The sequence below is a fragment of the Mixophyes fleayi genome, chromosome 10, assembly GCF_038048845.1.
Source record: "Mixophyes fleayi isolate aMixFle1 chromosome 10, aMixFle1.hap1, whole genome shotgun sequence".
NCBI lineage: Eukaryota > Metazoa > Chordata > Amphibia > Anura > Limnodynastidae > Mixophyes > Mixophyes fleayi.
Genome location: NC_134411.1, coordinates 103,801,108 through 103,825,948, shown reverse-complemented (window position 1 = coordinate 103,825,948; position 24,841 = coordinate 103,801,108). Strand labels below are relative to the sequence as shown.

At 46.9% G+C, this 24,841-nt stretch overlaps 2 protein-coding genes across 3 annotated transcripts; one reads left to right on the top strand and one right to left on the bottom strand.

The window, feature by feature from the left end:
• Window positions 1–5,376: 5,376 nt before the first annotated feature.
• Window positions 5,377–14,700, bottom strand: AARS1 (alanyl-tRNA synthetase 1). The gene is made up of 21 exons (XM_075189399.1): window positions 14,599–14,700; window positions 13,920–14,075; window positions 12,660–12,848; window positions 12,331–12,476; window positions 12,049–12,240; window positions 11,332–11,476; window positions 10,424–10,569; window positions 10,227–10,335; window positions 9,896–10,046; window positions 9,696–9,820; window positions 9,202–9,346; window positions 8,818–8,996; window positions 8,452–8,565; window positions 8,168–8,374; window positions 7,406–7,590; window positions 7,199–7,307; window positions 6,994–7,107; window positions 6,793–6,912; window positions 6,362–6,448; window positions 6,116–6,229; window positions 5,377–5,925 (listed from the first exon to the last, which is right to left on the bottom strand). Exons 2-21 carry the CDS (start codon window positions 14,061–14,063, stop codon window positions 5,740–5,742), a joined length of 2,907 nt encoding a protein of 968 aa, XP_075045500.1. The 5' UTR covers window positions 14,064–14,075; window positions 14,599–14,700; the 3' UTR covers window positions 5,377–5,739.
• A 150-nt stretch (window positions 14,701–14,850) lies between these two features.
• On the top strand, window positions 14,851–24,631 carry LOC142104618 (fibulin-7-like). Of its 2 annotated transcripts, none has more exons than XM_075189398.1 (8): window positions 14,851–15,290; window positions 19,579–19,728; window positions 20,322–20,472; window positions 21,693–21,863; window positions 22,253–22,375; window positions 23,518–23,655; window positions 23,733–23,871; window positions 24,080–24,631. In XM_075189398.1, the coding sequence occupies exons 1-8, from the start codon at window positions 15,180–15,182 to the stop codon at window positions 24,438–24,440; spliced, it is 1,344 nt and encodes a 447-aa protein (XP_075045499.1). In that variant the 5' UTR covers window positions 14,851–15,179; the 3' UTR covers window positions 24,441–24,631. The 2 variants fall into 2 exon arrangements, with proteins under 2 accessions (XP_075045499.1, XP_075045498.1); XM_075189397.1 differs by lacking the exon at window positions 14,851–15,290 and adding an exon at window positions 17,643–18,191.
• Window positions 24,632–24,841: the final 210 nt, after the last annotated feature.

The window sequence follows — 24,841 nt, the reverse complement described above, 5'->3', positions numbered from 1 at the left end:
AGCTCCTTGCAAAAGTTCACATCTCGCTCATTTACAAGTAAAGACTCAATGTAGGTTTTAAACCTTGGATCAAGCACAGTGGCCAAAACGTACTGATCCGAGTTCAAGATCTTAATAACTCGAGGATCATTGTGAAGCGAATTAAGTACTTGATCGACAAGGCCAACATACTTTGCTGAATTGCTTGCTTTCAGCTCCTCCTTCATTTTCTCAAGCTGCTTTTCCAATAGTCTAATTAAAGGAATGACTTGGCTCAAACTAGCAGAGTCTGCACTGACCTCACATGTCACAACTTCAAATGGTTTCAGCACCTTGCACAGCACTGAAAGGATTCCCCACTGTGCAAGAGTGAAATACATCCCCCCTCCTTTCCCAATGTCATGACTTGTGCAATATGCTTGGATGGCTTTGCGCTGTTCCTCCATCCTCTGAAGCATGTACAGGGTGGAATTCCACCGAGTTACCACCTCTTGCTTAAGTTGGTGGCAGGGCAAGTTAAACTGCTCTTGGAGCTGCTGTAATCTCCTACATGCTGTGGCTGAATGCCTGAAATGGCCTGAAATTTTACGGGCCACCGAAAGCATCTCCTGCACCTCACGGTTATTTCGTAGGAAGCTCTGCACCACCAAGTTGATGGTGTGAGCAAAACAGGGAATATGTTGGAAATCACCCAGCTGTAATGCTCGCACTATATTGTTGGCGTTATCTGAAATGACATACCCTGGGGAGAGTCCGAGTGGTATAAGCCATGCATCAATCACATCTCTCAGTTTGCGTAACAAATTGTCAGCCGTATGCCTGTTAGTGAAGCCGGTGATACAAAGAGTGGCCTGCCTGTGACAAATGTTACGTAGTGGTGTACATGCTGCTGCTGTTCCTGCTGGTGAAGGTGAATGACCAACCCAGTGGGCTGTCACAGTCATATAGTCTTTGGTTTGGCCACTTCCACTTGTCCACATATCTGTGGTTAAGTGAACAGTGGGCAGAATGGCATTTTTCAGCGCAATCTCTACATTTTTACACACTTTTTGGTATAGTTGTGGAATAGCTTTACGGGAGAAATGGTGTCGCGATGGAATTCTGTAACGCGGACACAAAACCTCAATTAACTGTGAAAAACCAGCTGCGTTTATTGTGGAGATTGGACGCAGATCTAACACTAACATTGCAGCCATGGCGTCTGTGATTCGCTTGGCGACTGGGTGACTGCTGTCATATTTGCTTCCCCTCGCAAATGATTGTTTCACAGTTAATTGCTGAAATGTAGGACTGCTCATTTTATTCACCTGCCTCTGGGATGACGATTCACCCCCAGCAGCAGCAACAGCAGCAGCAGGACTAACGCTTTCTTCAGAGGAATCAATAATAGTGCCGGAGTCATCCAGCCTTAAGTGGGATGCCGGGCTAACTCCGAGCGCTACTGAGGATATTGATGAGGATGGTGTGGTGGGTGTATTTTGTAGCCGTCGGTATGTCGGTGAGCGGAGGGTCTTAGCTGATGAGGGAGTGCTTGTATTCTTTTGGGAAGAACTTTCAGCTTTTCCCAACACTTTGCCATGAACTCTCGTTAAATGGCGTAACATAGACGAGGTTCCAAGATGGTTAAGGTCCCTCCCTCGACTGACTGTGGCTTCACATACACTACAAATGGCTATACAATTGTTGTCTGGATTTGGGTAGAAATAATTCCACACATAAGAAGTGGATTTTTTTGTTTTATGCCCAGGCATGACAATGGCCTTTTTCTTGTCACGTGCCAGAACTGCTGCCACTGGTGCAGGACTTACACAAACAACCTCATCCTCATCAACATCCTCATTAGCGCCCTCGTCGCCTACACAAATCTCCCCCTCATCCTCTTCTAATTCCAAAGTGGCATCCTCAATTTGGGTATCACCGGCTACACTCGGGCTATTAAGGCACACATCAGCAGAATGCTCACGATTAGACATCCCACTGTTGGATGGACTCTCCACAGGGATTGTTGTCATTTGTGAATCAGAGCAAATATTCTCCTGTAATGCCTCACTGGTATCTTGCAGCTCAGCTTTGACGCGTAACAGTAGTTGTGCACCAATTGTAGCCTGGGTAACTTTTTGGGATCTGCCACTAATAGCCAAAGGTGAAGGCCTCATTCTCTCTTTGCCACTGCGTGTGTAGAATGGCATGCTTGCAATTTTTTTTTTATCGTCACTTAACTTTTGCTCAGTTACACTTCTTTTTCGCTTCAATACAGTAAATTTTTTTTTGGTTTTTGTTTTTTGCACTAATTTGAAAACACTCTGTTGTTTGACATCGCCTTGGCCAGATGACGTACTGGGAACACTAACATCAGGACTGGTGACAGAACCTGGTTGCTCATTTAGATCATATGTGGACTGCTTTGAATCCATTCTGAGCGCAAACCACTGAGGAGTGCTACAAATTATTGAGTAGATACTGCTGACAGATATGACTTTTGACAGCCAGAAATATTAATGCACAATTAGGGAGGACACCCCAAAAACACTGAGGAGTGCTACAAATTATTGAGTAGATACTGCTGACAGATATGACTTTTGACAGCCAGAAATATTAATGCACAATTAGGGAGGACACCCCAAAAACACTGAGGAGTGCTACAAATTATTGAGTAGATACTGCTGACAGATATGACTTTTGACAGCCAGAAATATTAATGCACAATTAGGGAGGACACCCCAAAAACACTGAGGAGTGCTACAAATTATTGAGTAGATACTGCTGACAGATATGACTTTTGACAGCCAGAAATATTAATGCACAATTAGGGAGGACACCCCAAAAACACTGAGGAGTGCTAAAAATTATTGAGTAGATACTGCTGACAGATATGACTTTTGACAGCCAGAAATATTAATGCACAATTAGGGAGGACACCCCAAAAACACTGAGGAGTGCTACAAATTATTGAGTAGATACTGCTGACAGATATGACTTTTGACAGCCAGAAATATTAATGCACAATTAGGGAGGACACCCCAAAAACACTGAGGAGTGCTACAAATTATTGAGTAGATACTGCTGACAGATATGACTTTTGACAGCCAGAAATATTAATGCACAATTAGGGAGGACACCCCAAAAACACTGAGGAGTGCTACAAATTATTGAGTAGATACTGCTGACAGATATGACTTTTGACAGCCAGAAATATTAATGCACAATTAGGGAGGACACCCCAAAAACACTGAGGAGTGCTAAAAATTATTGAGTAGATACTGCTGACAGATATGACTTTTGACAGCCAGAAATATTAATGCACAATTAGGGAGGACACCCCAAAAACACTGAGGAGTGCTAAAAATTATTGAGTAGATACTGCTGACAGATATGACTTTTGACAGCCAGAAATATTAATGCACAATTAGGGAGGACACCCCAAAAACACTGAGGAGTGCTACAAATTATTGAGTAGATACTGCTGACAGATATGACTTTTGACAGCCAGAAATATTAATGCACAATTAGGGAGGACACCCCAAAAACACTGAGGAGTGCTAAAAATTATTGAGTAGATACTGCTGACAGATATGACTTTTGACAGCCAGAAATATTAATGCACAATTAGGGAGGACACCCCAAAAACACTGAGGAGTGCTAAAAATTATTGAGTAGATACTGCTGACAGATATGACTTTTGACAGCCAGAAATATTAATGCACAATTAGGGAGGACACCCCAAAAACACTGAGGAGTGCTACAAATTATTGAGTAGATACTGCTGACAGATATGACTTTTGACAGCCAGAAATATTAATGCACAATTAGGGAGGACACCCCAAAAACACTGAGGAGTGCTAAAAATTATTGAGTAGATACTGCTGACAGATATGACTTTTGACAGCCAGAAATATTAATGCACAATTAGGGAGGACACCCCAAAAACACTGAGGAGTGCTACAAATTATTGAGTAGATACTGCTGACAGATATGACTTTTGACAGCCAGAAATATTAATGCACAATTAGGGAGGACACCCCAAAAACACTGAGGAGTGCTAAAAATTATTGAGTAGATACTGCTGACAGATATGACTTTTGACAGCCAGAAATATTAATGCACAATTAGGGAGGACACCCCAAAAACACTGAGGTGTGCTACAAATTATTTAGTAGATACTGCTGACAGATATGACTTTTGACAGCCAGAAATATTAATGCACAATTATGGGGGACACCCCAAAAGCGCTGGGGAGTGCCAAATATGAAGAAAAAATAATAAACCTCTATCCTCCTCTCTGCACTAGCGATTTTGGTTAGAGCAATTGCAAGAACAATATGGTATTCTCTGTCCCTGCTCTAATTAGCCTATGACTACACCCTGCTCTCTCCCTCTGTCAAATGGCGATGGATTGCTGTGGAGGCGTGTATTTATAAAGTTGAAGTATCGCGAGAACCGAGTCCCGAGATCCGACGACGTCACAATGACGTTCGGCCTCGATTTGGATTCGGAATGGGCGGGAGAGTACCGAGCTGCTCAGCTCGGTACTCGGATACCCAAAGTTCGGGTGGGTTCGGTTCTCGGAGAACCGGACCCGCCCATCTCTAATTACAATGTTCACCGTCTGTAACCCTCCACATCTACAAATTCTCGACTGCATTATTCTTCATTATGTTCCAGGCATTGCTATTACTCACAATGTCTGTCTCACCGATTCCCTAATCATGGTTACTAGTTTCCCCTCTAGCTGCTGCTTTCAAAGCTTGTTTTCAAAGTTAATATTTAGATTTGCAATAACCACCAAGAATAACATCTTGTGCGTCGCACTAGCTGCAGTACAGAACGGTTACTTGTTGCTTTACCCAACGTACCTACTACTGGCACTTTTTCCGTAGTTCTAAATTAACTTAATCTGATTACTTTAATCTGCACTTTTTTTTTCTTACTTTCGGCGAATACATTTATTTACTTCATTGTAACCGTCACTGCTGCGGAAAGTGGGTTTATATCTCTATTTTTCCCAAAAATGTCTAGTTTCCCAAATATCAGGTGGATACTGGGTCAGCCTTTCAGTAACATGTCAGTAAACACAGCCACAAGACTAATGCTGTAACCAGGACACATGGGGCCGCTGCAGACAGAACAGGCGGAGGGGACTCTGGACAAATACAGTCACTCACTCTACAGAACTGGCAGCAATTTCTTTGACTTTCCATGAAGCATTATTACTAGAAGACATGTACACGCAGTGCTCCAGGTGCTGACTGCATGGTAAACATGATACAGCAGACAGGGATCATGGAGTTTTCTGGTGAATACTTTAGGACCACGTTCGCTGGGTGTTAAGAAGATTTGTGACAGTAGTGTATAATCAGAACACCACAACCTGTGACGACAAGCACACAACACTTCCACGTCGTTTGATCACTTTATTCTTATAGGACAGACACTTATGCAACGGAGATGTGACCTAGTACATGACATTAGTGGTAACAGGACGGACATGTTATGCCCCTGATGCTGAAGGATTGGACACAAGATCCTAAGTGTTAACCCTACAATTATTAGGAAATCCCTTTACAGTACAGGAAGCGTTAGCAGCTACGTCCCAGGAGATCCTTGTATCCCGCGTGGCCAGTGACAGATGCATTATTGGAGAATGAAAAGGCAGCAGGCATTATAATGGTGGACCTGAATAACGTCCTACGAGGCCGGTGACATCACAGGACGCCGCCCGGCAGACTGACGCTGGCGGACAGATTACCACAAGTTCCTTATTCAGTTCTTCACAGATTCCAGTTTAAGTTTGGCAAAGTCTTCAGCCAGTCTCAGCACCTCAGACAGGCAGCCGACGTTCCTCCCCGTGGCCTGGGCAGAAGTGTCTTTCCCACCGCCCTTCCCGTCCATCAGATCAGACACTTGCTGTATCCATTCATTGGCCTTGAGGCCATTATCAGCGGTTTCCTGTACAATACAGAGACATTGTCTACAGGTCACACATTAATCAGAATAATAATCATCAGCATAAAACAAGACCAGTAATTGGCAGTTTTCGGAGTCTTCCTGGACACTGCTGCAGAATTCGTCCCCACCTAAGCAGGACCAGAATATGCAACATGCCCATGAAATCTCACAACTGGAAATGAGACGTTACCTGGGGGACCTGACACAGGCAGGTGATCTTTCCAGCATCATGATCCACGCTGAAGATTATGGCCGCGGTCTGCGGAGACTGGGACTTGAGGAGTTTAAGAGACTCGTTCAGAGCCTGCAGGAGAGAGATTGTACATTTGTAGAATGGAATAGAGCCCTATAGTCTTCCTGTACCCAGTACTAGCTCACATCACTATCATCCATTCATCACTAGATCAGACACAGCGCAGTAGACGGACATTCATACCTTGGCAGACGCACCAGCCTCCATCTCTAAGACCAGAAGGGGCTGGTTGGGGCCGTCTTCAATCAGCTGTTTAGTCTTTTCCAGAACCTGCAGACAAGAGATTGAGACTTGTGTTAATGGCTGAACGGATCATCCTTTTGTTACATTGTTTCACAAGTAATTTAATGACATAACATTTTTATAAAACAAGAACTAATTTAGCCAAATTTTGGATATATGTTCAAAATTTTAATTTTGATCTATTTTTGATATGGAGCCAATATAGTACAAGAATGTCAATATGATTTAAGCCACGTTGCTAGTACACCACTTTGTCACATTACTGAATTGCAACACAAGACCAAGATAATTTGTACGTGACCTTGTGTTTGTTTCAGGTCACAATGACATATTACTATTATCTCATACTAATCAGACGGCCCATCGCTCACCCGCTTCTGGACATCCGCTTTGCTGGCGCGGTCCAGGTCATCCATGCTTTTTTTCAGGGATCTGAGCTGCTCCCGAAGTTGGTCCTTCTGCCACTGAGAGATGACGGCTGTGGCCAGGGTCTGAGAGGAGATAACGGGGTGAGAATTGCAGCAGAGGGCGATGAATGGGCGACAGGACACAGAGCGTTATATAGCACACACCTCACTGAGGTCCGCTATTTCCTTCTGTACATCCTTGTTCGGTGCCGTCTGTCGCTTCACCTGTTCTTCCAGCTGAATGAGGGCAACTTTCAGGGCGTCTTGCCTACGCACAGCCTGAGATAATGAATACAGTCATCATCTGCCCAACATTGTGCTGCCAACCCTCCCTCCCTCCCCCCCCTATACCACTGCTGGGTCCGTTCACCTTCTGCGCCTCTGCTCCGGTCACTGCCACAATCCTCCGGATTCCCTTAGCAATGGCCTCTTCTGTAATGATGACGAATTGTCCAGCATGGCCGGAGTTTTGTAAGTGCCTGAAACAGAGGTTTGTATTCAGATCCATGGATGGGACCAATGCTCGGCACATTCCTACAACAGGACACAAGGGCCTCGAACGTGACCCATCACTTACGTCCCACCGCAAAACTCCACCGACGTGACAGAGCCCGCCGGGCTGGAGGGGTCAGCGAGCAGATCCTTCACAGGGATCCCCACAGACACCACACGCACAGGGTCCGGATAGGTCTCATCAAACACAGCGCGCAGGCCCTGAATCGCCTTAGCAGCTGCCAGGGGGCAATCCAAAGCGTAGACAGTCTGCGGGGCAAAAGGTGCGGGGTTATTTCTCACTACATAGAGGTAAAAGGGATTGGGGGGAGGGGGGCTGGTACAGAGATGGCAGCGGAAGGTTCGGGTAGGGAGGGGGGCTGGTACATAGATGGCAGCGGAGGGTTCGGGGGGGGGGGGGGGGGGGGGGGGGGGGGGGGGGGGGGGGGGGGGGCGGTACATAGATGGCAGCGGAGGGTTCGGGCGGGGGCCGGTACATAGATGGCAGCGGAGGGTTCGGGCGGGGGCTGGTACATAGACGGCAGCGGAGGGTTCGGGCCGGGGGGGGGGGGGGGGGGGGGGGTAGGGGGGCTGGTACATAGATTAGATGGCAGCGGAAGGTTCGGGCGGGGCAGGGGCTGGTGTACATAGATGGCAGCGGAGGGTTCAGGTGGGGGAGCCGGTACATAGATGGCAGCGGAGGGTTCAGGTGGGGGAGCCGGTACAGAGATGGCAGCGGAGGGTTCGGGGGGGGGTGGGGGGGGGGGGGGAGCCGGTACATAGATGGCAGCGGAGGGTTCGGGCGGGGGCGGGGGGTGGAGGACAGAGGACAGGGCAGCACTTTCACCTTGTTCTCCTGGATCAGTTGGTTCGCGATCTCTTCAGCTTTGTGGATTTCCTGCGTGCTCATGGCACCCTTAGCAGTAAAGTCGAACCTCAATCTGTCGGGGGCGACCAGGGACCCTCGTTGATCAGCTTCACCGAGCACAGAGCGCAGGGCAAAGTTCAGGATGTGAGTGGCCGTGTGGTTGCTCATAATTGGACGTCGTCTGGTCTAAGGGGTAAAAGAAACATTTCAGGTATAGCCGCCTAATCTCTCTCCATCAATCCCAGTCTGACCCCCAGGCTCACCTCGTCAATGTAGAGCCGCACGCGATCCCCAACTCTCAGGCTGCCGTACACCGTTCCCACGTGTAGCACGTACCCTCCACGGACCTGCGTGTTCCGTACTGTGAACTCTGTTTTCTGCAGGGAGAGAACCGGAAACACTTGTGGTTTATAGCGGAGTTTGTTGAGCTACATTTCATAGACACAGTGCTGCTCCAATGGTAACAGAAAGTAACGTTATTAGTTCTATGCCGTGGCCCCAGCCCCTCGATCACCACCCAGAGACACGAGCAATCATTGCCTCGAGTGCCCCATATGTGTCAGTGTTAGACCTGCCGGTGTGACATGTTACCATCGTCTTATACAGCTGAAGGAACACCCTGGACTCACATCGTCAGTGCTGTCATCCTCTCGGACCAGATAACCCTCATCGTACGTCTGTCCTCCTTGCTCAGCATAGAAGCAGGTCTTGTCCAGCACCAGCCCACACTCCTGTCCCGTACGGACCTCATCCACAAAGGTCTTCTCGCTGCGGATGGCTTTCACTGTGCCCACCACACTCTCCAGTTCTGGGGAGACAGAGGTCAACAGATCAGCCCAACCTTCCTTCTCGACAACCTAATTCCAGCCTTTTACTTAAGCTACTGTAACGTCATTTATTCTGCATCATCCATTCTGGCCATGTGACGACCTCTCCTGTCCGCCCCGCGACAAAAACGTGTACTATTATCAGTATTACAAACACACCGCTGTCGCCATGCACACCCAACTCACCATAGACTCCGTCAGAATTGGAAGTGTAATTGTATTTTGGTGAATCATCCGTAGGCTCTAGACCCCGTGAACGCAGCTCCTCAATAGCGTATATGTCCAACATCAACAGATCCTCGTCCCCGGCTCCCTTCCCCTGAGACTTCAGCTGAAACCGGACACAGATGTTGTGAAATTCAAGTAACAGACAGAACAGTACGTTGCATTAAAACAAAAGGAGGCGAATATGGGGATGAAACAAAAGAACAGACCAAGAAACCAGTAACTGTTGTCATAAAACAATGATTGTCCTATAAAACTACCAATTCAAGTAATTTTATTTGAGGAATAATGAGTTTATGGATGAAGGGTGAACGTTGCACCCGTTTCCTCCTACACAGCCAGATATACAACGGTGTAGAAGATACAGGATGTCCCTGATGCATATGAAGCAAGGACTTAACCAGGAATACAAAGTCTTTCTGTCTCTAGAAATAATAACCTATAATAGGAGTTACCTGAGCAGCTTTTCTCTCTTCCTCAAAACTCTCCATATCCACCTTCAGCCCTCGCTCCTCTGCTATCAGTCCGGTGAGATCCACGGGAAACCCATACGTGTCATACAGCAGCCACGCCGTGTCACCTGAGGAGCGGACAAGAGCGTGAGCGAGGACTCCGATCACACAACCCATCTCTATACACCTAATACTGGACTTACCCGGAATGGTCTTATTCTCCCCCAAGCTCTGTATCTTTCTGTCCAGGATGCGGCGCCCTCTAGTGAGGGTTTTCAGGAACTGGGTCTCCTCCTCATTAATGATGTCCTTCACCATGTCGGGATCTTTCTTAAGCTCTGGGAAAGCATCTCCCTGCAGAAAGAGAAGGGGGTCGACAGAGTGTCACTACCAGCTTCCACCAGTAGAGGTCCTCATGACAGAACTAGCTCCGTGCTGGCATCTACTGGGCAAACGCCCATTGTCAGAAACATTTCTGTACTCAGGATATCTCCGATGCCACTAATGCAGTAAACCATGTGCAGGTTCATTTACCAATGACTGGACGACAACGTCAACCAGAGTGGAGAAAAATCCTTTTGAAGCGTTGAGTTTCTCATGAGCGTATCTCACAGCGCGGCGCAGAATGCGGCGCAGGACATATCTGGAAACACAAATAAGACAAAACTATCTTAGGTGACAGAGGAAAATACAATAATACACAGTCACATCCTATAGCCCTAATCTCTTACCCGCGTCCAGTGTTGTCAGGTCTCCCACCATCAGCCAGTGCCACGGTGATTGTCCTGGCATGATCTGCCAGCACTCTGTATGCCATGTCAATGCCATCTTCATCCTCCGCACCCACCTTTCCAGAATAAGGCCTGGCCCCAGAGCCCTGCGAGACACAGGAACCATATTATATGCGTTACGCAGCAGCACGATTCCAGCGATAGATAATTATTTCAGCCCTCAAAGATTATCTGCAAACATTTTAATTATCGTGTTGCCCTATGGTTAAATACATTTAAGCTCCTCATAATTTCTGCAGCAATGAGGCTTACAAAGGGTTAACAGTGTTGTACAAATCTGCTACATTGTGTTACGTAAACAGAGAGTAACAGCAGTTGGGGCTGCAGTGGCGCATGCAGGGGGGGTTTCTGAGTCTCTAGAAACCCCCCCCTGCGCTAACAAAAGGGCCACTGTCCTTTACAGCACCCCCCCCCTCCCCCCGGCAATCCTCCGTGCACCCCTGGGCTGATACCATGATCTATAATAGGGAGAGAGGGAGAACTGTGAACAGACTCTGTGACTTTGAAACAAGTTGTTTTAATAAAAAATATATTGGGCTAAATGTTCACATTTGTCCCTGTGAGCTTTAGTTTAGAACATGCAGTGATGCCCGGCCTCCCGTGTGGTAATATTGTTTAGTTTAGTTGCTATGGGTACAGACTGTCAGGCACCTTGTGATGATGTCACAGGGAAGAGACCGATACTGCAATGCATGATTGTAGATGTAGTTCTCTGCCCCATTCATTGCACACAGAGCTTTGTGGTCTCCACGGGCTGCTCTCCCCCCATCACAGCTGCATTCACTAGTCACACACAATCCCATGTAAAACAGACAGCTGTACACGTGTACAGACCACGCTAACAGTACCTTCTGGATGGCATCAAAGTACGGGAGAAAGAGGTCTGTGTCGTAGTTGGACATCTTGTTCTGCAGCACAGACACCAGTCTCTCCAGCCCCATCCCAGTATCAATGCTCTTCTTGGGCAGCGGTTTCAGGCTCCCGTCACTCTCCCTATAAGAGACGGCTGGTAAATATTATCTGGTACAATCAGCGTCTAACAGATCTGGGGGATATAGGGAACCCATCATTCTAAGAATGTTGTCCCCGACCTAAATATAAGACCGGTACCTGATACACACCCCCCCCCCCCACTCACTGAGGACTATTTACTGTCCCCCCCCCCTCCCATCTGTCACCCACACACAGATTGATTGCACACTGCAATCATATTGGGCGAGATATTACAATCACCACCAAGTGTGACACGCTGAGGATTGTACACAAACAGATCTCAGCCCTTGAAAGCCTTTGTAATGCTGTGTGCGCGGGAAGAACCGGAGCGAAGTGATCTGGTGGTGCACGCGCTCAATGTATCAGATCTAGGTCTCCTGTGCACACAAATCAATGATGGTTTGTGGAACCACATCAGACTGAGAATCACAACGTGTGTTTGTACCGTCAGACAACGAGGTGTCTGATTACTGTGTGTAATGTCAGTGTACAAGGCAGACGTCCATAGTATGGACAGGGTTATACAACACGTGACGGGTCCTGGCTCTTGACACGGACATAGCACCAGTTACCTGTTATACTGGATGAACACCAGGTTCCAGACCTCCAGCACATTGGGGTCATCCATATTAACCAAGTGAGCAGCATCGCGGCCTCCAATGCGATCAAAGTGCATCTCGCTGCAGGGCCCACAGGGGCCCGTGTCCCCCATCTCCCAGAAGTTGTCCTTCATGCTGCCTGGTAATATGCGGCTGTCCGGCAGGCTGCGGAGAGACATCATAGTTACCCCTGGACACCAGCTGCGGCCAATAGCACAATATATAATATATATATATGTATCCATCTGCTCTTACCCCAGGTTCAGCCAGATCTGTTTACATTCCAGGTCTGGTTCCAAACCAGCGGCCTCGTTGCCACCAAAGTAGGTGACGTACAAACGCTCAATGTCAATACCAAACTCCTTGGTCAGAAGATCCAGGGCCATTTTACATGCCAGCTCCTGCAGGGGGCAGCAAAGAGTAACATTATTACACCCCCCCACAGAGAAAGACCCCACTACTACCCCCCCCCCCAGAGGGGAGCCTCGCTACTATCACCCCCCCCCCAGAGGGGAGCCTCGCTACTATCACCCCCCTTCCCAGAGAGGAGCCCCGCTACTACCCCCCAGAGACCCAAAAATCACCTTGAAGTAGTCACCAAATGACCAGGACCCCAGCATCTCGAAGAAGGTGTGATGATAGACGTCTTTGCCCACGTCATCTAGGTCATTGTGCTTTCCTCCAGCACGGATACACTTCTGTGTGTTGGCTGCACGGTTGAGCTTGGCCATGGGGTGAGACGGGTCTATCGTGTTCAGGAAGATTGGCTTGAACTGCAGGATGGAAAAAGTCACAGAATGGGCAGGAGAACTACAGGACATACGAGGCCGAGGGCACAGACATCCTATAAATCAGCACACTAGACCTGTGTAACTGCGGTGCTGGAATGAGGGGTAGAAGTAAAACTGGAACCAAGGAGAAAATAAAATATATAACAGCTTTTGATGTGTTTTACTGTATAATCTCTTTTTTATTAAACACAAATAGGACATTACAAACATCATTCAAAAGTAGATACATCTACAGATTTAAATAACTGAACATGGCAATTGGACACAAGTGAAAGCGATATTGTTTCTGATGTTTTGCGGAGCAGAGTGAATTGTGTTTTGCTTTTCCTGTTCAAACAGCATTTTTTACTCAGAATAGTATTCAGTAATTGCTCACTGCATGCTGCCATATTTCCAAGGAAATGCATTCCCGTCACTGATTGCCGCAAAGTATGCGTCACGAATGCCCAGCCTGTCCCAGATACAGCAATCTGAACAGATGGCCGTGACTGGTGTCACCTTAGTCACTTAGCAATGAATAAACCTTTTCTTTCACTACAAAGGATTTATTATGGGGTCCTTACGTTCACCAGAACCACTTATTAATGTTTCACACTTAAATCACATACACATGTAGGATGAGCCTCCCTGGGCTCCATAAGTTCACAAAGACTCAAAGAACACACTAGATTAAAGCTATTTAATCTGAAAAAATGTTTCCAAGGCTTATTTACAAAAAAATAATAACAAAAACATACAAAATGTTGCACAACTAAGTTTCAGTGGCTGTGTGTGAGGGAACACAATTGAAAAGGATGGGACATTTCAGTCTTGATAGAACCCCCTCATGAAATGCACAATCTGATGTCTAAGGCAGAAAATTTTAAACCATTTCTAGTTGGCTCTTTACCCCCACCTTAGGAATTTAGCTGTCAATAAAGACATATTGATCTCCCAAATGTCACAGGGCTTTCAAAGTGAGCTGAGATCATGGGGCACAGTAGATGTGAACCAGTTTCATAGACCAATATGGAACCAGCCCGGGGGGGGAATACAAAGAGGATTCAGGCTCACCTGGTTCATGCCGGCGTTGGCGAACAGCAGCGTGGGGTCATCCAGAGGGACGGTAGCGGAGGAGTGCACATACGTGTGACCGTTCTCTTTGAAGAAGTCAATGAACCTCTGACGGATCTCGGCGGCTGTCAGTGACGTCTTCATGGTGACAGTGCCCTGCGCAATATAAAGATCACACTAATATATATATATATATATATATATATATATATACACAGCCCAACGCTGTGTCCTGCTCTCTTACACCGGTATACTGGGGTAGTTCTCCCCTCTAATAACCCCCAGGGCAATTATACCCCCACTGCCCTATAACTGGGGTATTATTGCTCCTGCCCCCCCACCATATAACCGGGGTATTATTACTCCTATACCCAGGGTATTACTGCCCCCCCACCAACATATACCCAGGGTATTACTGCCCCCCCCACCATATACCAGGGGTATTACTCCTATACTCGGGGTATTACTGCCCCCCACCATATACCAGGGGTATTACTCCTATACCCGGGGTATTACTGCTCCCCCACCACCATATACCCGGGGTATTACTCCTATATCCGGGGTATTACTGCCCCCCACCACCATATACCCGGGGTATTACTGCCCCCCACCACCATATACCCGGGGTATTACTGCCCCCCACCACCATACATCCGGGGTATTACCGCCCCCCCTGTACCTGCTCTCACTGACGCCGCTGACTACACGTTCTGTCCGCAGACACCAGGAGCTGAGCAGAGACCCCGCCTTCACCTCTCAGTGATTGGCCGCCAGTCACCGGCTGCCGCTTGCTATTGGCTAACGTTACTGTCAGTCAGCGACAACGAGGCTGCCGGCTGATGCAACTAAAGGCAAGGTGCTGGTCACGTGATGGGGGAGAAAGGGGGGTATGTGAGCAGCGACTGGCCGTAAGAAGACGGGGTCCATGAGGGTTTGCGTGACGTACAACGATGTGAGACTGCAGCAATATTGTAATATTATATAATGTAATATAATGTCAGCTTTGTGTTCAACGTTTCTGTGTTACCTTAGTCAGACATATGTGGAGGAAGCTGCACACAGCACTTATTAATGCGCATGCGCCATTACGTCAGGCGGGAAACATGAGGAGGTGTGAGGTGAGAACATACCTCCTAAGTGTCAGCCCCCTGGTCGCGAAACGCTGACCCTCAGCGGGATCACTGGCTGTTTCCTCACAGATCGCTGGTCAGACCAGGCGGAAGGAGAGCGACCTCATTAAAGCGACACAGAGTGCATGTCATGAACATACGTGACGAAGAACATGTGAGGATTTCTGTGTCCACCGCTGGAGAACATTCCACGCATCATCCTGTGACTCCATCTTATAATCCACGGTGCAGTGAGGCTCATGTAGGTAAACGTCTGAGCGCGGTGTAAATGCCGCTTTATGACATCATATGACGACGACCTTTAACTGTTACGCGCGTGGACTTATGGCCAAGATGGGTCCCAGCACTGGAGGGCGCTGGAACCCATCTTGGGGGCGCTCATCACTAGACTCAGAGTAGACATGACTGCGTCTACGTTTCTACCCATATGCAACAACAAAATGTTGTGTTTATTAAGAGATTATATCGATGCGATTGTTCGCGGAGAAGGCGCAGTTGTAGCGACGCTCTCTGCTTTGCAGGATGGCACTCAGCCGTTTCCTTTCAATTCCTCCTCTGAGCTGGTTGAGACCACCTCCTAGGCTTACAATTAGTCGCCTCTTGTGCTTCCACTTCCACATGTAATGAAGACAATGCTCTTACCCCTCATTTTAAGGGTTACATGAAGGTTATAATGAGGATAAACCAAGCAGTGTTATATGGCAGAGGCTGAAATGAGCAATGGAGATGGTCTTAACGTTCTCGGAGATTGAAATTTTGTGACGTTCTCACACTTTGCACCAAGTGTATTGTCAGGTGGATCCACAAAGCTAGGAGCAGATTGATTTTCCAGGACAGTTTCATAGACTGGGAGGTGGGCACCCAGCTTTTGGGAGACTGTCACGATTAAGGGCTCATTATGAAAGTAATATATAAATGAGGCGCTGTTCACTCTTATGTTTTGGGAGACCTCTTTACAAATTTGTTACCAGTGAAACCAGCCACATGAAATGTGTCATATGTACATAACTGCTCTACGAGGAAGCTATAGAGATAAATATATCTTTCCAAGATATGTATATAACCTAATAGTGTTTCCTATGCATATGTGCAGAAAAATCACACCCTGTTTAGTGGACTGAATGTCATAGATCTATGTTTTAGAAAAAAGTTATAATAGTTATAGAATCCATTGGTAGAACATGGGCAATAAAACAATTCTAAAACAGATTAGCATACCAGCACACTTCATTTAGTGATGTCACCGTAAAGGGAAGTTTGGGCAAGGAAAATAATTTAAAGGTAATTACATTACTTTAGAAATGGTCAGTTTTTGGGGTTTCAAGTGATGATTTATCCATACCTTCCAGCATTTCCAGGCAGCAGAGAACGTGAGTATGCTATAAACATTTGTTTTTATTCCTGTTTTAATGTAAGAAAACTGTTTTGCATTTATATTTCTGTATGTTCATTTGCTATCACCATTTTAATTCCATAAGAGTTGTTACTTTTTGTCATAATAAATCCCAATTAATAACGTGGGATTATTCACGTGTCAGGCTTGTTTTTTTTTTATAATGCTATTTTATTACGGGAGCTGTTTGGTTTACAGTAACTGTGATCAGAGAGTAACTGAAGACCTCCTAAGAGTGTCAGCCCTTGAACTAAATCTTAGTGGTGGCAAAACTTGGTATTTAATAGTGAGTACGAGATATAATTTGGGAGATTTTAGTCATTTTTACACAAGCCACGCCCGCAACGCAAGGGGAACTTGCACAAATAAAGCAGAATTGCCGATCTGCACTCTGTAAATAAGTCTTAGTGACCATAGGGGATATTACTACACCATGGTAAGTATGATGGATGGTAGGTGTCACCAGTCCTTAGTTTCCAGGCACAGTCCCTGGCAATGTTTCTGTATTGCAGCACAGTATATTATATAATATAGTCTATAGGTCTAATACATTGTTACCTATCTGTGTGTCTGTAAAACAGAAGGTTCCATTCTTATATTACATGACAGGGACGTAACGTGAGGGATGAAGCGTCAGCCAGGCGCCTGGTATCCCCCCTACATGGTGGAGGGTCCGCAGACTGTACAGACGGTGCAATTAACCTGATATATTGGTGACTTATTGTTCTTGTTCCCCCTTCCCCCGCAGTGATACATGTAGGTTCCGTGTTATGGATGTTACTCCCGGTACACAGAGGTATGTTTACTCCTGTAACTTTCCTACACTCGCTGAGCATTAAATAACACGGATACAGCTCTGCCCACAAGTAGGAGACACAGGCTCTATTTATCTGACGGAGTCTGGATCCAATCTAGAGACAGAGCAGAGCAGTCAGTGTCTGTACTGAAATATATGTGTATAGTGGGAGATTCTGCCCTGAGGTGGTCACTAATGGTGCTCTGCAGCGTGTCTGATGAGAAGTGACGCTCTGCAGTGTGCCTGAGAAGTGACGCTCTGCGGCGTTTGTCTGATGAGAAGTGACACGCTGCAGTGTGTCTGAGAAGTGACGCTCTGCGGCATGTGCTTGCAAATTGACGCTCTGCGGCGTGTGTCTGGCGAGAAGTGACGCTCTGCAGCATGTGCTTAAAAAGTGTCGCTCTGCAGCGTGTGCCTGGCGTGAAGTGACGCTCTGCAGTGTGTCTGGCGAGAAGTGACACTCTGCGGCGTGTGCCTGGCGAGAAGTGACGCTCTGCAGCGTGTGTCTGGCAAGAAGTGACACTCTGCGGCGTGGGCCTGGCGAGAAGTGACGCTCTGCAGCGTGTGCCTGGCGAGAAGTGACGCTCTGCAGCGTGTGCCTGGCGTGAAGTGAAGCTCTGCAGCGTGCGCTTAAGAAGTGATACTCTGCAGTGTGCCTGAGAAGCGACGCTCTGCGGCGTGTGCTTTGGAAGTGTCGCTCTGCGGTGTGTGTCTGGCGAAGTAACGCTCTGCGGTGTGTCTGTTTAGATGCGATACTCTGCAGATAGTCCTAACAAACAAGACTTGTTGCTGTGCAGATGTTTACTGTACAGAGAGGTGACTCCGCCTGGCTGGGAGGAATGTGGAGGATTCTGTACCGCAGACTGAATCCTCTCCTCACCTCTGCCTGTCACATCCCAGACTCCGGCTGCACGGAACGTCTCCGAGCCTGCACGTTACTTCTAGCAGGACAGGTAGGAGGTTGGGGCTGGAATATATAACTTGTCTGTTAGGGGTTCAGAGGAACTGTGAGGATCAGGATGGTGGCAGGTTACCAGCAGATATGTCAGCATGTTTTACATGTTATAGTTTACATACATGTGCCATATATGGTGCATTCTCCAGGTCTGTGCTCCATGAAAGCAATGAGGGAGAACCGACGGCAGCAGGACACACAGACAGCTTCATTCTTTAAGGGGTAGATGGGAAGTAGTCGGAATGTCATTAGGTTTAACCAACCCTAATGCTGCAATTTACTATACCCAGCACTAGGCTGTGCCAGATGGGGCTGGTGGCACTATAGCAGGGATACCGACAGAGTGGGGTCCTTCTGCCATAATGACAACCAGCCCTAGGTCAGTCAGCCCGGGGCTGGATCCCGTAGGTAGTTCAGGTCCACAAACATATACAACCCGCCCCCCCCCCCCCAGGGGTACCCAGTCCTGGGGCTCTCCCACGGGAGGTGGGTGGGGGGTGATAAAGTTTTATTAGTAAAAAAGAGTTTTGTCTACTACGATCCCAGCATGCCTGGGCTGCCAATAAGTGTGTGGGCATGCTGGCACTTGTAGTACTAGAAATGTCAGCATGTCCTGGCACCCAAGGCCTGCTGGCACATGTAGTGCACCCAAAAAATGTAAATAAAACAGACACCAGTGTACAAATAACTTGAGATAAAAACACCCCTACAGTACCTTCGTTTACCTTCTTTATGTCCAGGGGCAGGGGGCATCTGCCCCCCAGGCCGGTACCATAGAGGTCTATCTTGGGCTGGGTCACTGGGCCACCAGCATTCAATGTATGTGTAGTCATGTAACTTCCATTGTTGGTACTTTATATATTTTTTAGTTTTTTGTCAGGTATTATTTAATATTTTTTCATTAATATTTTAAAACTATTTCTTATAACAATCTAGTTTTGTGAACCTCTTTTGTTGTTCTTATTTGAGTATTAAATGCATGAAATATTAAACTACCTTTTGGTGTAACTTTTTGTATACTTAAAACAGTCGTTAGGGCAGAGAACAAGTTGTTCATTTATTTGAATCCCACCACGGCCCCCAGCCCGTATCCACATGTCCAATATGAATTTTTACTGCTGTTTGTAGACTTTCCTTTGCATTGAATCACATGGAAACCGAACAATCGGTGTTCAAAAAAACGTTACGCTAGTAAAAACCTCATAAACAGTGTTCAAGCTGTTCACAGCTTTACTAACATATAAATGGATGTAAAGGAAGCCTGTGGATGTATCCATCTTACATATAGACCATGCCCACTCGTAACACCAGAATGCACAGACTAACTCATATAGCGGAAACCTCAGATTCTCCATTAATAATTTATGTACATTTGGGTGTTCTAGCTGCAGGTTGAAGCCGGGGACCAGCCCTTTTCTGTAATGCTCATCGTCACTGAGGTCACAATGCTGAAGACCGTTCTGTTGGTGAGTGTCTTCCTCCAGATGCTGAGTGACTGTAATGGACAGACGAGAACAATGCGTGGTGGGAAAGAGGTGAGCAGCGACAGGTAAATGTGGGGGTTCAGGAGCAAGATGAACAGTTGTCAGAGACAATGGATGTGACTGATAGGCTGAGATAATATATAGATATTAGTCACCTCGGTAGATGGACACGTGTCTCCTACAGATGTTGGTCACCTCAGTAGATGGATACGTGTCTCCTATATATGTTGGTCACCTCAAAAGATGGACATGCGTCTCCTACAGATGGTGGTCACCTCAGTAGATGGACACGTGTCTCCTACAGATGTTGGTCACCTCGGTAGATGGACACGTATCTCCTACAGATGTTGGTCACCTCAGTAGATGGACACGTGCCGCCTAGAGATGTTGATCACCTCGGTAGATGGACACGTGTCTCCTACAGATGTTGGTCACCTCAGTAGATGGACACGTGTCTCCTACACATGTTGATCAACTCGGTAGATGGACACGTGTCTCCTAAACATGTTGATCAACTCGGTAGATGGAAACGTGTCTCCTACAGATGTTGGTCACCTGAGTAGATGGACACGTGTCTCCTACAGATGTTGGTCACCTGAGTAGATGGACACGTGCAGGTCAGATACACAGCTCTGTGCCCTCAGGCATGTACAGAGAAGCAAGAAGCTCTCAAAGTCCTGCGCCAGGTGCAGAAACTTCTCACTGACCATGAGGCCTCGTACCTGCAGGGATTGAGGACCCTCAGCAGGAGACTCAACCATCTAAGTGAACATATTCAGACAGGAAAGGTAAAAGGTGGGTTTATCCACGTCCCTCCCATAATGTAACCTGGAATAAGAATGGTTAGTGTAAAACACAGCATCTTGTATGTGTAGGTGTGTGCATGGTGTCAACAACCCAACACTCTGCTACTAACACTACCGAGCATTAATACTCATCATTATTATTCATTATCACATCAGTCCCTGGTCCAGTGGAGCTTACAGTCTAATTCTCTATCAAATGGACACACACGGTGCTTCATTTTGTTAGAAGCCAATTAACCTATCAGTATATTTTTTGTACCGTGGGAGGAGACCTATGCAAACATGGGCACACAGATTGCGGCCCCAGCACGGTGAGGCAGCAATACTAACCACTGTGCCTCTCTCTCTCTCTCTCTCTCTCTCTATATATATCTAATATATAAATGCTTAGTGGCGTCTGTGAAAAAAAAAAACCCCAAGTTGCAGCGCCACCTGCTGGGCGGAGTTATACACTGACCTACTAAATTCTTAGTGTGTGTGGGGAATTTTTTTTAAAAAGGGCTGAAATTTGGTAGGGCTCAAACTCATTTTCGTGAGGTAATTTTACCTCATGAACACACATGTGTAGAGGCGTGCGTTAGTGTGTGTGTGTGTGTAAAAAACTATTTTCTCAGAAAGGGCTCATCCAATTGACCTGAAATTTGGTATACTGACATTATTTGACAAAAAAATTAGAATAGTCAAGTCAGTTAACTTCCATCATCCCCCCTTCCACCCGTGGGAGGGGTAGTAAAGGCTAAATTTACGAGTTGAGGGGTCAAACTCATTTTCGTGAGGTAATTTTACCTCATGAACACACATTAAAAAGGCCGCTTGCGTCGGGAAGTAACGCTCTTCCCCTGAGGAGGCCTGGGCTAGGCCCAAATGCATGACAAGAACCTTTTTAAGACCTTAAGTATCTTGATTTGACTAGAATGCATGAGTATCATGCACGGGTGTGTATGTATGTATATGTATGTATGTGTATATATATATATGTATATGTATGTATATATATATATATATATATATAATTTTGTGACTTACACACACACATTAGGGACAGAACGGGAAGTAAACCCCAGATCTGTGATTGGATCCAAGAGGGAAGATTTGGAATGAAGTCGGGCAGATCGTATTTGAGATGAATGTTTATGGTTTGTGATTCTGTGGGAAGTGGATAATGTTGGGTGACCTCCGGTCTCTTCGCATTGTATTATTTCACCATAGACAACTGCCCTCCGGTAAAGCCCCCGCGTCACGGCCGGGTGTTGGGCGGAAGGCTGAAGGTAGGACATGAACTGCACGTCTTATGTGACCCGGGGTATCGTCTCCTCGGCTCTGAAACCAGGACTTGTCTGGACAACCAGACCTGGAGCGGACAGCCGGCCGTCTGTACAGGTATTGCTGGGGTTTGGGTCGTGTTGGAATCTTTTTTTGCTCAGTTACGTAAATAAACTTTTATAGAGGATATGAAGAGGGAAAACATTCTCAGTTTATTCTACTTTATATTTCTAGAAACGTTCTGTAACAGATCCCTCTCTACCGAGCTCTGTCTATCCACATAACCCATGTAAATATTACCGACAGTGTTATAAAACGGCACTGGAGGAGAATCGGGTTGTAGTAAGGATGTACTACAAGTCCCAGCATGTCCTGACAGCTGCAGTTATCCTTGGAATGAAACACACATCTCTCAGACTTGGGGATACTTTGTATTTTAGGATTATTATGTCTCAGTGTCTGCTGCTCGGTTACTCTGTAAGTGAATAGAACTATTTCCCTTCCAGCAGAGACAGCGCCTGTGAGAAACGCGTCTTCTCTCCGCCCCGCCAGGTGCTCTTCTTTCTATGGCACTCAGCACTGTGTCTGTGATTCAGGATACGTCATCCAGGCTGGAGCCAGCTGCCAAGGTAACTACTCTGTACGGCAGCACTGGGAGTACTCCCTGATGTCAAACCACATGACCCTACTCTTCCTGGGTGCTACACTGTAACACGGATCTATGGCTGGTGGGAACAGAACTGATCAGGTTTAATCATAACTTAGTCAGCATAGTGGTAATAACAGAGACACCCCCTCTCCATCTTACCCATATACATCAGCCTGCAGTACAATTGGGGCATAACATACCTGAGATATCAGGGCGTAATGCGCACTTCACAGTGAGCATTGCAGACAGGTCTAGGACGGGACAGACAAAAGATCTTAAGACAGGCGGCAGATTCAAGGGACTCGGGTTATTAAGAAAGAATAACAGGTTATTCCAGAAACAAAAAGCTTGGCTGGAGAAGGCAGAGAGGCCGGATTCATTGTTGGATTCTGGAGGTAGAACGCAGGTGATAAGTGCTGTTAGCTGCAGGGGTGAGAAGTCTGGTCCAGTATTTTGGGAACTTTTCCATAAAGTATTTGAAGAATTAACAGGTAAAATGAACTCTAGCTCTGGCCTCCAGGGACAGCCGGCCTAGCCGGATAACCTCACATTAGTGGGTGCTGTAGTCACAAAGCAAAACAAAACCGTAGATTGAGGTGCAAAATGTATCAAGCTGACTTTGGCCTATAGAGTAAGCTAAGTTTGAAATACATTTAGTATGTCTATATACAAGAGAAAGGTTAGGTTCAAGCATTAAACCCCAATATTTATATATGGAGAGGGATGTGAGGTCTAATCAGTAGGTTGGGCGTTATACACTTTGCACGTTTAACATTTGTCCCCAAAACATGAATTTATCAGTTTAAAAACAGATTGTTATCCATTGTTGCACCTGAGAGAAGCTGTATTATCTGCGTACAAATAAATAGTCTTTTACTTATTTTCACCATGTGGCGTTAAATAATCAGTAAAACATAGTATTATTCTGCAGAGAGAACTCAGCGTGTCCGTGTTACATGTAAACCATCAGCCGTACTCTAGCAGACAATGAGAACTGCACTTGGTTATATTTAGAATAAAGAATCTTATATTATCTAGAAATAAATCTGCAACACTAAGGGGGCACTTCCAGCTTGTGGTCCCCTGTACACTATCACTCCCACTCTCCTCTCTCCCCTACAGATGTGGATGAATGTGGTTTATACCAAGGAAAAGCAGGTTCCAGGATCTGTGTCCATGAATGTGTAAACACTCCTGGCTCGTACCATTGCGTGTGCCCACAGGGGTACACCCTGGATTCCCAGCAGAACAGCTGTCACGGTAAGAGCCTGCATGATACCAATACCCAGCCCGATCCCACCATATCCCCATCACCAGGTGGTTCTCTCTTCTCACAGATATAGATGAGTGTGTCTCGGATCACGCCACGTGCGCTGGAGGGGAGCACTGTGTTAATTTATATGGAGGGGTCACATGTGTGCGTCCAGAGTGTCCTAGGCCCAAGCAGAACGCTACGTACGTGAAGACCTCGGCCCAGTGAGTACAGGGGGTTCTGGGGGTACTAGCACTGCATGTGGGTGTAGACACGAGGATTGAGTATAGAAGCTGGTCAAACTGTTTTGTAGAAGTTGGTTACATTAGTCCGGATCAGTGTTACTGGTGTCGCTGTGATTCTCCCGTTATATCAAACGGCTACTACACCCGGCCCCCCCGTCATCTCACCCGCTCTCCCTCTTGTTTCCAGTCAGTGTGAACGGAGCCCCTGCCATGTAGGAAGCAGCAGCTGCCTGGAAGCCCCTCACTCCGTCTCCTTCCACTACATCGCAATACAGTCCCAGCTCACAGTCCCGAGGGTCCTGTTCACCATGACAGCACCACGGTCCCAGGGGGATAACCAACGCTTTACCATAATCAGGGGCAAGGGTCAGCGCGGGCTGACGGTGCAGCAAGCAGGTAGACACCGGGGAGAACTGGTCCTCACCAAGTCACTGACTGGCCCGGCGGAGCTACAGGTGGACGTGGAGATGGCGGAGATGTCACCGCAAGGACTGCTGGGAAAACACATATTCTCCGTCACTCTGTTTGTATCTCAGTACGCATTCTAGATAACGGGGTACGGGAGGGGTTAATCCACGCTCCCCGGCATTAATCAGCAGCGCTCTGTGAAATGGTTAAGTGAAGTTCTGTGGGGGGGATAGGGGTAGATATTCTGTCTCTCACACCCCTGCAGAGATTATATAGCCAGTAATGGCTTCTTCACGTCCATGCTTCTGTCTTATGCTAAATAAATGTTTATTCTGCTCCAGTTGTACTGTGAAGTCTCTAGGCCCAGCAGTCAGCACAGGAGAGAGCAGGGGCCACACAGGGCTCCCTCACATAGGGCCACACTGCAGGTTAATGTTAGGGCATATTGTGAAGGACATTGGGGGGGGCAGCTCACAAAGAGCAGTTTGTTGGTGGACAGAGCTGGGAATAACACAGATGAACCCACCAGGACAGAACCTTC

Excerpts from the sequence above, each read along its gene's own strand:
- AARS1 (XM_075189399.1), bottom strand. The coding sequence starts at position 14,063 with ATGAAGACGTCACTGACAGCCGCCGAGATCCGTCAGAGGTTCATTGAC. Across the intron at positions 12,849-13,919 it reads CCAACGCCGGCATGAACCAG|TTCAAGCCAATCTTCCTGAA; the intron begins GTGAGCCTGAAT and ends TCCATCCTGCAG. Across the intron at positions 12,477-12,659 it reads CATTTGGTGACTACTTCAAG|GAGCTGGCATGTAAAATGGC; the intron begins GTGATTTTTGGG and ends TGCCCCCTGCAG.
- LOC142104618 (XM_075189397.1), top strand. The coding sequence starts at position 18,036 with ATGTTTACTGTACAGAGAGGTGACTCCGCCTGGCTGGGAGGAATGTGG. Across the intron at positions 19,729-20,321 it reads CAATGCGTGGTGGGAAAGAG|GCATGTACAGAGAAGCAAGA; the intron begins GTGAGCAGCGAC and ends CTGTGCCCTCAG. Across the intron at positions 23,656-23,732 it reads CCAGCAGAACAGCTGTCACG|ATATAGATGAGTGTGTCTCG; the intron begins GTAAGAGCCTGC and ends CTCTTCTCACAG.